The following is a 13180-nucleotide window of genomic DNA, read 5'->3' on the forward strand; positions in this document are numbered from 1 at the left end:
ATCAGTTCTCCTTGTTTAACAGTGTCTAATTACGATAAGTAGAATAAGACAATGTGAACAAAAATAATACAGGATAAATGTGACGAAAAAGTATGAGTACAGGGACTACTGCTGTTTCTCCTTCAAATTTCCTGAAAGCGGGGACCTGATGTTTGAGCTTTTCCATTACACTTTGAATCCCCATGTTTCGGCCTCTTTACCAACGTCCCGGCATAGTTTACACAACGTTCTGACAACAAGACTGTACTGTGATCCGAGTGCAACATTCAACAAGGAGACTGGCTTTCAGTGTCATATTCGTCGCACCCTAAAAGGTCGTCTGTACGGTCAGACTGATGCAAATCACAACTTGTACACACAACATTATGGAATCGGTTGTAGATGTTGTTGTTGTTGTTGTTGTTGTTGTTGTTGTTGTTGTTGTTGTTGTTGTTGTTTTTGTTGTTGTTGTGAAAGAGAATGAATAAAATTTATTGGAAATAAAACCACGAAAACAACGAGTAACTACGTGCGTCTGTATATTTTTACCAGATTTTTAAAAACGAAATTTCGGAGGTACTATATTTTCTGGCATGGCAATATTTGACTTTTATTTGATATCTTTTAAACGATCCTCTATAGATTTAAGTCATGAAATTTAGACCAATTACATACATATTCCATAATCTGTCTTCTTTCACATTTTCCCCTGATTTTGTTTTGGAAGACAAGTGCATGCCGATCATCCTGACCCAGCTCGACCTTCTCACTTCACGATTACTGTGCTACGGGCAGATCTGAATCTGATGTGGAAAATAGTATCATATCATATTTTGTCGGTGCAAGGGTGTATAGAAAACAAACAGTGTCAGTGTGTAACTATTGGGGCCCAACCAATCAGTGATACAGTAATAATCATAAACGCAAGATATGAAATTCGATATTGTCCAAATGACTGATTAGGTAAACACATATGTGGACAATGTCTCTCGCAATAAATCATTTGAGCTCTGACCTAGATCATAGGTTGGCATCATGCGAGACGCGAAGATAACGCGGCGCCGTCAAAACTTGTATGCGTAAAGAAAAGGGACGCACAATTTGAACTTCTCTGAACCAAAAAAAGACTTGACTTTAGTTATAATGTTAGAACACCGAAATTTATAATTTACACTATTTAGAAGAGCTACATTGCATATTGCCTAAGAAACAGTTGATTCCTCAGACCAATGGAACCGTCTGACTCTTTATTCCACCAACTGGTTCAAAGGTTACCCCTACCCGTGTTCACTTTTCCAAAAAAAAATAAAAAACATGTCAAAGTTCATTGCTCCTTCTGCTATCGGGGTAGCCATCTATCAGTAGTCAGCGGTCGTTGTTCAGGGGTTGTTCAGGGGAGTAAGACATCACTCTGTAACTACCGGTAGCTTGAGAAAATGAATCGCTTCGAAGAAGTGATCAACACTGTTGGCGGTTTCGGTCGCAATCAGAAGCTGCAGTATCTTCTTCTCTGTATCATCGGAGGTAGCACCGCCTTCTTCCAGATGGGGAATACCTTCTACAGCGCCTCAGCTGACCACTACTGTCAAGTATACGACGTCCAGATTTACGCCGACGACTCGCCTTTGAAGAACTGCACCATTCCTTATTCGCTGGAAGGAGAAGACATATCTTGGGACAAATGTCAGCGGTATGATGTCAATGTTTCTCGGGGAATTTCGGCCGAGCTCTGCTCATCTCGAAGCGAAGAGACCGTCAGCTGTGATCAGGGATGGGTGTATGATAAAACGTGGTATGAAAACACCGTTGTGTACGAAGTAAGTGCAATTTATGAAAGTATGAAAAGCCACTTATTTTTAGACCTCTTGGGTAGGCAAGGATAACAGTTCATGTCATTTCCCTCAACTGTGATTTACTGAAATTGAAATATTTGTTGATATTAAACATTAACGACTTAAAAAGTGTACAGGCGAATGTACACAATATAGTTTTGATTCTAGAAGGGGTGACTTCTATGAGTTGTCAAGAAGACAAGTTAGGACTGGCTTTGACATCGAAGTTGGAGGGTGTGCTGCACACACAAGATTATCTTATCTCACATCAAACACTCATCTTAAAGCTTTGCTTGTCAAAGAATCTCGATGGCTCGTAAATGACCTGCTAATATTTGCTCTCATTTTGACAAAGCGGTTTTAGTTAATTCAAATCATTGGACTCTGAGCTCATCTCCCCGCTCATCTAGCACAGGAAACTGTCATTGTGTCATTAACTTGTCACTGTTGGTTTTTCGACTTTGGTGGCGGTGTTGCCGAATCATTCATGTTATTATGTTTTCCTCAATCACAAGCCCAAGCATCAACAAATTACGAGACCCTTAGTATAATGTATGATATTTGAATGATGACACATGGTAGCGAGGAAAAAATTATTTCCAATCAGCCTATGACCTTGTGCTTGCGACTGAAATACGGATGGTGCCTGCGCTGGGGCCCAATGAGGGCGCTCTGATTTCGGTCAGGAACGCAGGCCCAATGGCATGTAACTAATCGTGATATCGCCCTCCCTATCTGAATGTCACAAGTTTTGTTACATCTGATCACTGAGCTTGTACCAGCGGTTCTTTTTTTTGTCCCATGGCTCTCACAGGTTTTTGTTTTTTCACAGCAATGAATATCTCTCAGTTAATCAGATGCAACACTTCGACATTCAATTTAATTAAATTTCAGCGCATTTTTGGCTAATCTGATTGAAAATTACCAAATACCCTGACTCAATCGTTCACTATCACTATCCGTCTCTCCTATTTATTTGCACACAGCTGCAGTTATAACATCCTTTTCACACTCATTGGCGTCGACTACGACTACTATCTACCTGCACACATCTGGTCATAATCTAATTTTCACACCCATATTGCCATATAAACACCGTCATAGGAAGTGATCATATCATATTTAATATGATACGATCACTTCGTTTAGTTAGGTATGACTGCGACTCAGTTGCTTTAATAACAATACAGTTGCTTTGATGTCATAAATATGGTCTTTGTTTTGTTTGTTTCGTTATTTGAAATAGTACAACTTGGTATGTTCAAATGATTGGATGAAACAGCTGTCCAAATCAATCGTTCCTCTAGGAAATCTTGTAGGTGTTGTTATATTCGGACAGCTCTCAGACATGTAAGTAATTACGTGATATTTGAAATATTTCTACTTCTCAGTTAATTAATAGCAAACTTTCCTGTTATAATTAACCCAGACTCGCTCGTTAAAACATTGGAACACCGCAGAAGTCACTGAAATGATATGATATGATATGATATGATATGATATGATATGATATGATATGATATGATATGATATGATATGATATGATATGATATGATATGATATGATATGATATGTCATCTTATACCCATGCCCATATCGCTTCATCCTATTGACGTCTACCGTAAAATATCAACCGAGATATTTCACAGTAAACGTCGAGATATGCACGATAAACGTCATCGGTTTGAGAGTGTTTCCGAACTACATTTGCAATTTGATGGTAAACAACGTAAACAAACAAAATGGCTGCCGCTCTCCGCTTGTGAAGCGATGTCGCCGACGTAAAATTGGGCCACGATCAATTTCAAAGAATCTTTTGCCAGTTGAGTAAGACCGAGAGTAAATCACGTCACCTCGTGTAGATTCATTTTTGTTAATACATTGTACGTCAGTCGAGGTGTATCATGTCACAGCAAATTATATCTCGATTGTTTTTCAGTTTTGGAAGACGTCCAATATTCTTCATAACGATGTTACTTTCCATAGCAACTGCCATAGCAACATCGTTTGCCCCAAGTTACCCACTCTTTGTGATAGGGCAGTTTTTCCTCGGCGCTTTTCCACATTCGTTGTTCGTCACTGCCTGTGTCATGGGTGAGTTTATTATTCTATCGGTCGAGGAACAAAACATGTTAACTGGGTAAACCGCGGCAGCCAATCTAACAAACATTTTATTGAAATGAATGACTATCCTTATCCCTAGAATATGATAATCAGTTGATAAGTAACATATGTATATTTAAGTAATATTTGTTCACAAACTGTAAGCATGATTACATATATTATGTGAGTATATGTATGTATGTATGTATGTATGTATGTATGTATGTATGTATGTATGTATGTATGTATGTATGTATGTATGTATGTATGTATGTATGTATGTATGTATGTATGTATGTATGTATGTATGTATGTATTGAGTGAGGGAGTGCAGTGAGTGTAAATCTTTTAACACAATAGCTTTTTTTAATTAAATTGACTTTGAATCTGTCAAAATATTAACAAAACGTGTGTTAGGTCAGGTGCAGCCAACGAACAATGCACTTTTAAAAAGGTCCTTATTATGATAAGATATATTGTGCATGACAAGTAATGTGAACTGACTAATTTCAAGTCAAGAGGGTAATTAATTAGCTGTTCATAATTTGCCCTCCCACAGAATTTTTTTCGACTTACCCTCCCGAACTCAAACTTCATTTTTATCCACTCCCCACTTATTTTTGCCTGTTTCCCCTCCCCACTGTGAATTTTTTATGCTCCCCTGCCCTGTGGCGAAAAAAAAAAACTTGCCAATTTCCCCTGCCCTGGAAACAATTCCCCTCAAAAAGTTTTTCGCCAAGCCCTGTCCCCAGGACAATCAACCGATATTCGCCCTGCCCTACAAAAAAACTGAAATTTGCTCCCCTGCCACCTAAAAACATGTCCCCTGCCCGAGCAAAATTAAAATTTCCCCTGCCCTCAAAAATTGCTCCTGGAATAGCTTTTTTCGATGAATAGCTCCGTTGGCTGCACCTGTTAGGTATGGACAACGAATTTACTAGCATCCGGTAATGAGCAAGAATGTATTAACGTAGTTGGACTTTGTCTTGTTTCAACCAAAGTCATGGAAATAGTTGCACTGGAGTACAGAACAATGTGCGGAACCCTGACACACCTTGCTTTCAGCATCTTCTACATGTTGTTTGGTGTCATTGCACTACTGTCCAACGGTGACTGGCGACTTACCCAGCTGATCGTCGGAATTATCTGGGCTTTCTACCTGCCTTCGTTTTTGTAAGTCCACAAACAGGCTACTTTCATTAGCCCTGTGTGTCTTTGCATCCTTGTATCTGTAGTGGTATTCAAATTTCTGTGTTTTGTTACTTGAAAAAAAAACACGTCAATTAATGTTTGCTGAAAAATAAGTTCAAGCTTTCAGTCAATGCAAACTTCTTTGAACATGAGTGGCTGTCTCGGAGCGTTCATGATGATGATACTTGCAGAATTTTCACATCAATGAAAACGAACGGATGTAAAGTCCCTTATTCCGGCTATAATGTATATTCTCCTTTAGGCAGTGAGTCTGCTCGTAAGATGTTTCATATTTCGAAGGTTTGTGAATAGCCTGTAATTTGGTTAGCTTTGTTTTAGCAAGTGCTATAAATTCATATTACCTCACACAAAACGAATATTATCAGGTTTTCAGCTTACGAGTAAATTTTGTATCAGATACAAGTATACCTCAAGACGCTCGATTTGGCGCTCTAAAAGTTCCCAATTTTCCTGGATAATGAATTACAAATGACAACAATCGTTCTATCATAAAATGCCATGCAGTACTCATCATGGCGCATGCCTTCATAATCGACAATGAGTGCCCAATAGTTAAATTCTGCTGTGTTCCACAACGCAAAATAATCGAGATAATATAATGTAGTGTTTGGTGCAAATGTATTTCCCACAATAAACCAGTTATATCTCTCCGTGATCTGTATGCATGCACTCATGATGGAGAAATACTGCTAGCCATGTGTACCACAGATTGTATATGCTGTATTTGTAAAGGAGAGGCAATAGAACAGAGATACGTTACGGTATGTTGTCTACCATAGTTTCATTCTAGAAACGCCGATGTGGCTGCTACGTAAGCACAGATACGACGACGCCGAGAAGGTTCTCAAGAAATACGCCAAATTCAACAAGACAACTCTGCCTGATGACATGTTTGATAAAGACAGAGAAATATACTTAAGATTAAAAGAAGAAACTGTAGAAGAAAAGGTAGAGCAAAATTTAATAGTAACTTTCAAATTGGCTGATTTCTGTCCCTTCCAGACGCATGTTAATTAACCCTTTGTGCGCCAAAGTCAATTTTTGTTGCCTTAATCATAAAATATGTCCAAGTCAATTTTTTTCAGATTTTAGCCAAAATTTTGAAAAAAAACTGTAGTCAACGAAATCTGATATCCATTTTGTCCAAGATTATAAAGAAAATAACAAAAAATCATAACAATTAGTAAAATGATTCGCTACAATTTGGGTGGGAAAAATTAAGCACTCAAAGGGTAATATCACATTAGTTGTCTGCCATTCCCTGAATTTCTCCCTTTGATCCTGCTTCCGACACAACGACTAAATTAAAGTTTTGCTGGTCTCTGTAGAAGGTCTGACTGAATCAAGCCAGATAGATAGTGTTCGAACTCTAGCTAGGCTTTGTTGTACGCTCATATGTCCTTTTCCATGTTAGTGAGTACGAGGCTATGGTGCGTGCTTGCAAGCTATGGGGTATTCGCCGTGCATAATCAATTTTTAAGCGATTATGGGAGAAAAGTGAAGGGATGTACCTGAACAATACTGGACCAAATCTTCCTGAAGGAAAAGTAGGATATCCTCAGGATCTCCCTTTGCTTTTGAAGCAAATGAACCCCTTAGGATTATCTTAATTTGTCAGTGAAACTGTCCAGTTTGGTCTTCCGTAGTCATTACGAGAAATATATACTGAGATATTATGATGTATACATGTATCTAATACCAATGCTCGCTTTAAGGTTCCAAGACAAGAAATGTGACCTTTTTAATCTAACAATTCTCTAACGGTTAATAAACTCAGAACCCCCGTAAAGTATACATTTTCTGAAAGCCTACATATATGGGAACATTTTGGTAACCACAGTGTCACCATCGTTAACATAACTATCACGTGACTAGATAATTTGCAGTACCTTTCAAAAGTCGGTTTTCCCAATGTTTTGTCTCAATACTTCAAAATATCTGACTCAAACTTGCTGGAATGCAAGCTGTCACAATGCTCTTTCAAAGTGTGTCTCAGATTTTTTATATCTTGCTTAGCTTTTTTAGAGCACAATTTTAAAGAAATCAACTATGGTAAAATTCACTGCTCTGGAAGTTTTTCTGGCATAAAAACTGTTTAAGAAGGTTTAAAAAAATTCTGAGACATACTTTTGAAGACCTGTAGGATAGCTTGCACTCACATGAATTTCAGCCATATATCTCAAAGCATTGAAACAAAACATAGGGAAAACCGATTTTTGAAAGGTTATGCAAATTACCTGTCACGTGATAGTTATGTAAACAATGGTGACACTATGGTAACCAAAATGTTCCCCTATATCTAGGCTTTCCGAAAATATACAATTTACGGGGGTTCTGAGCTTATTAAACACTAGAGAATTGTTAGTTTAAAATGGTCAATTTCTTGTCTTGGAACCTTAAGGAAAGTTCTTGATGATTGTGAAGCGATGAAACATTTTTCACAAAAGAATAGTACATTTATCATGGTATGATAAAGCGAAATACCAGTGGCTAAAAATAGCGTCGACCAAAAGGAAAATTTAAGCGAGCCAGAAGAAACGGATTCTGCCATTTTGCTTAGCCTATCATTCTACAGTAGATTAATTATACTCTCAGCAATGCGATAAATGGGACTTTGACCTGGCACAGATATCTAGTTGCAACTAATATTAGTCGTAAAAATGCTCTATACGTGCGTTTATTTGCTTACTAAATGAGTATATACATGTATGAAATAGCGTTCAGATGTTCATATACCCTGGTATGTGCGATTTGACATTTCATGATTTATGTTTGCTGTTTCCAGAGCCGTCAATACACAGTCATCGACCTATTCAGAACTCCCAGGCTGTGCCTCAACACGATACTCATGTGTATCAACTGGTATGTGTGACATTGCGATTTTGAACGATCTTGAACTTAAGGTAGTACGCACCTTGAATTTGAAGGATTGATAACTTTGCGGAAACTTTCCGTACGCAAACTTTGAACCATTCCCTTTCGAAATCAAGAATGACAATCAAGGGTCATTATGTAAAATTCGGTACTACAGAAACATATCACCCAATATTTCTGGACACATTAAATTCACAATGGCTGCCATCCCTTTGTTTACTCTGTTGGGAAAAAATAAATTTTCGATTTTCACAAGCCGGGGAAAACTTCAAATACACCGTGAGCTTCAAAGTGAGCTCCCACAAGAGGTAGACAAAAAACGTACAATAAAAGTTTTCAAATTCCGAATATCTTTCCTCGAGGCGCATTCTACCTTAGAGGGACGACATCTACAAGTTAAAATGAACAATATACAATCCAGCCAGCTCTCTACTATATTTGGCGTTTGCTCTCAAAATGTAACAAAGTTTGACAAACATACTGTCGTATATGCGCCCATCAATAGAAGTATCGGAGATATTATTGTCGTTATTGCGACATCAATTCAGGTACTTTCGCACTGGTGAACAAGAAAAAGCTGCGATGTTCACTAAATGAGGGGGAGGGGTAAATTTTGGAATATTATATCATACCAGTATATTGATGGCGCAAATAAATTGATCTGATTGGTCGAGAGGTGAGAATAACGGCGCTATATTCGCGATATAGCATGGTTGTAACAAGAGCGAGCTCTCAGCTAGAGAAAAATTCCTCTTTTGACGTTTTACGCCAGAATTTCAATATACTATTATGATAAAACTCTTTTGAACTCTTTTCGTATCTGCTGAATATTTTACTGAATATTTAAATGAATAGCATCAATCAAGCAACGATCGATCAATCAATCAAAAATACAAATATTATCTTGAGAACCAGGTCAACGCCTTGGTGGATATCCGTCCATGGATATAAAATATCTTCTGAAAGGTCAGGTGAATTGCCTTTAGGAGGATTGAACGGACTTCCATAGAGATTTTCTTCTCTCATAGGTTTTCCTGCAGTTTCGTCTATTATGGAATCTCCTTGAATACTGATCAGCTTGGAAGTAATCCATACATCACATTCATGCTGGCTGGTTTTGTGGAAGTCCCGGGATGCCTGATGGCCTGGTGGCTCATGAGGGCTCTTGGGAGACGATGGTCGCTCGCCGGCTTCGCTGTTATCGGTGGTGCGGCCTTGATGCTTAGCGTGCCTCCAAAAGAGAGTATGTGTGGATTATATAAATATAAAATATAGTTTTTCATTCTAGTGCAGAAAAGGTTGATTGTAGAACTTCATAAAAGTTGAACCAAACTATATTTGCAAATTCATTTACACGAGATTGACAAAATGGTCGGAAGTTAGTGTTTTTTTGATATTACTGTTGTATTTGAATGTATGTCTGCATCTACAGCGTCCAACTCAAACAAAATGCACTACCATTAATTTTTCAGACACAATTAGAACAGATTTAGAACTTCAGAATATGCGTAGCGGGTGATGACAGGTTTCGTTTATATCCCTGTAGGTATCCCGGTACTGTCTGTTGCGGTTGCTATGCTGGCTAAACTGTGTATTGCAGCAGTGTTCAGCATTGTCTTTGTCTACGGCGCTGAAATTTACCCGACAGTTGTGAGGTAAATCCCGTCTACTTTCACTGCGGCTTCTGTATCACAACTTTCCCGGGAAGGCGCATGCGCGATGCCATATTGCCCAAATTCTAAAATCAAAAACCGAGAGCGAACGATTTCGACATGAGTATACCGCTTTAACATCGTCACACTTCTTGTTTGATATTTTTACATAATTTAAATAATGAACGTTAATCTTCGTTGGTACACCATGGGCGCATTTTTCTGCAAAGTGCTGAGGATTGAAATGAATATTGTGACCGTAAGAATGCTGTCAGATGACGAATAACATTGATACATATATGTAGCGCCAGCACGTTTGCTCAAGTTCTTTGAATTTTACATTTGTTAATTGTAGGAATGCGGGTATGGGTGTGTCATCCCTGTCAGCTCGCATCGGTAGCATCATATCGCCCTTCGTTGTTCTACTCGACGTGTACTGGGGTCCATTGCCGTTTATTGTCATGGGTGTGACGTCAGTAATAGCCGGACTGCTGGCGCTCTTGTTGCCTGAGACTCGGAACAAGACACTACCCGAAACGCTGGAAGAAGGAGAGGCATTCGGCAGGTGAGTTGTTATGTAATGCAAAATGCTAAGTTTAAAGGAGTTTCCAGGGTTTGGTAAAGGTAGGTTAGATAGCATATAAATTGCCACGGCAGATATCAGTTCAGTGTCAATTATATTTTGAAACTTAGTCATCATTGTAAAAATCTATTGACCTAAAATTATTTGAAATAAACGTTCTTGTTGATTCTGTTTCGAAAAGAATTCACCCGAGAGGTAGTACATCAAAATTAGGTCTAGTTAGATGAAACATTTAAATATTTACCTGTGCAACGTCTTTCCAGAGAAATAATAATAAGGGTAAACAGAGTGCGCATCTTAGGGAAGTGTCTACTTGCGAATGAAGATTTTTCTCTAAACATTGGTTTTACGGATTATTTTGCACCAGGAAAGATTACAAGAAAACGAATAGCGAGGGTGGAGAAGGAAAGGAAATGGCGTCTACGGACAGAGAAAACAAAGTGAAGCAGAATGACATCGCCCTCAGCGATGATGATCAAGAAAAGAAGACTGTGCTTTGAGTGTATGATGTCTCATCGGAGAAATTTATCCATGGAATTATACAGGACAATATCCAAACTATTGATAAAGAATCGACCCCGTAGTCAAATTACTACATTATTTAAAAGGGAGTAATTGTTGAAATTCGGTGATTCTTCCCTGAGGCCAAGAGGAGGAATAAGTATTTAGAAAAAAGACTAACGCTATAGTGAAATTAGAGGGCGTTCAATTTCAAGCTATTATCTGATATGCTAACATAAAATTACTGTATTAGTCGTAATTTTCAAACCTCAATGTGAATAATGTAAAATCGATATAATGGTTTATCTCTAAAAAAATTATACTGTACTGGATTGGATTCATCAAAACTTAGTGGTAAGACCGTGACATTCCAAGGCCATTCCAAGGACAAAGGAAGTGGTTGAGGTGAGATCACATTGGATGATAAAGTGTCTTATGACCATTCAGAAAACGCCAGAGGTGGTCTGCAGACTGCAGAACCTGAGATTTTGTCCAAACTTTGCCTAGTTTATGAACATGTATTGGCTGAACTTTGTCGTTATTGCATACAGGGTATCATAGAGAAATTAACCTAATGTCCACATATAGGAGAGAAATAGTGCACTTTGATGTTTTTTTGAAAATTGGAGACAGAAAGCTGTGTTGAATACTTATAGAAATTTTCTCCTTATTCGTACTCAAATATTATTTGTAATAACTTTTCTATACCTTTCTTGACGCTATATGACAAAATATACTTGTGTGTAATATCAGTGCGATATTCTGTGCTCATGCTGACAATATTGGTTCCTGCATATTCACATGCTTGATTTCTCAAACGATAATTCGCATTCATTCAAGGTCGGTGTCATGGTATCCGATCATGATGACTAAATTATCGCGTTATATGATTATCTATGGATCTAATGAATAAAATAAGGTGAATCAAGCTTGGCAGAGCTAAATCGATGCCACTATCTGCTCCCGACGGAAAGTGATCCTGTTCGCAAATTGAATGAAGATCAAACTAACCTTTGCATGTTGAGTGTTTGCCGTACGTGGCACAATAACAGTCACCCAGGCAGAATCGGTTTCACGAGGACGAACGGCGATAAAAAGGACTGAGAAGGAAATAACGCGTATGATTAATTCTATCTATTGTTATTTGAATTCATTTTTCATTTTTCAACATCGAACACTATGTGTTGCTTATGCAAGAAAAGAAAGTCGGAAGAGAAAAATGGGTTTGATCAGTGCGCCTGGCTTCATATGAGGAAGGTGGATTTAATTCAGTAAAGTGGTTATGCCATCAATGAACAAAAAATGAGTGATTGTATGAATGAATAAACGGGCGGGCTGGCAGGCAAACGAAAGAACGAATACAATAGGTGGATGGACGGGCGGACGGATGGATGGATGGACGGACGGGCGAATGGATGGATGGATGGAGGGAGGGATGGATGGATGGATGGACGGGCGGGCGGATGGATGGATGGATGGATGGATGGATGGTTGCTTTATTTCAACAGCTGTAGCTTAATCACACTTGAACATATAAACTTCAGAAATAGATATACAAGATCTCGATTCCATATGCTAAGACAAATTGCACGATACGTAACGAGGCGAGGGGGGACAATGAAAGTAGTCTCCTATGGCTATTTTTGTCCATTATAGCCTATGTCAGTTACGGGACTGCACGATAGAAGTATAGACGGAAGATGGATGAATGAACTACACTTTACATGCAAAATCTGCCAACATTTTTCATGCATGTCTGAGCACAATTGATGAAAATTGCTTTCTATACTTCAAAGTGTGAAACAGCGACAGAGAAATGCCATCACGCTTTCTGAATGTTGGAAATTACCCATTAAGTGAAGCTAGCTCATGGCGCACGATTCAACTACGCTCTGGATGAAATATACATAAATCGACTTTCAATTATTTGGGTTAATGTATTAACATGATAAACTCGGGCCTAGTTAGGTATGTGTACATATTTCTGTGCTTTCAGCTTCGCAAAAGTTATGAATTCATGTCAATGATGTTTCGCTTGGCAATTGCTTATCGCTAGCTTTGTACAATTAGCACAATGGACCGATGGCCTCGAAGTTATGAATAAAGACCACAAACCAATAAATAAATTGATCTAGCGAATCTCCCTATAGATACTATCCTTTCATCCCCATAGCATGCCGTAAGAACAAAGTGCACATCATCATAGATGACAGGGTGTATAAAAGGTACGTATAGCCCGTAAACTAAATGATACAAAAGCCAGGTACTGTCACGACTTTGGGTTATCATAATCGTCAGTTTTACATAGGCAGGTACGATCGATGTTACACCGAAAGTTGCAAATCAAGTCAAAACACATCACACATGGACAAAACCTCTCTCTAATTCTGTCATTCTCATGCTATATTGGTAAACATGCAAGTGATATGGACACGTGATGCCGA

General features: G+C 38.4%; 1 protein-coding gene across 1 annotated transcript; it reads left to right on the forward strand.

The window, feature by feature from the left end:
- Positions 1-1331: 1331 nt before the first annotated feature.
- Positions 1332-11662, forward strand: LOC139135021 (organic cation transporter protein-like). Its single transcript, XM_070702185.1, has 10 exons — positions 1332-1796; positions 3058-3161; positions 3751-3905; positions 4916-5087; positions 5906-6074; positions 7912-7988; positions 9029-9243; positions 9547-9655; positions 10008-10217; positions 10603-11662. Exons 1-10 carry the CDS (start codon positions 1416-1418, stop codon positions 10733-10735), a joined length of 1725 nt encoding a protein of 574 aa, XP_070558286.1. The 5' UTR covers positions 1332-1415; the 3' UTR covers positions 10736-11662.
- The last annotated feature ends 1518 nt before the right edge of the window (positions 11663-13180 follow it).

The sequence above is a fragment of the Ptychodera flava genome, chromosome 6 (assembly GCF_041260155.1).
Source record: "Ptychodera flava strain L36383 chromosome 6, AS_Pfla_20210202, whole genome shotgun sequence".
Taxonomy (NCBI): domain Eukaryota; kingdom Metazoa; phylum Hemichordata; class Enteropneusta; family Ptychoderidae; genus Ptychodera; species Ptychodera flava.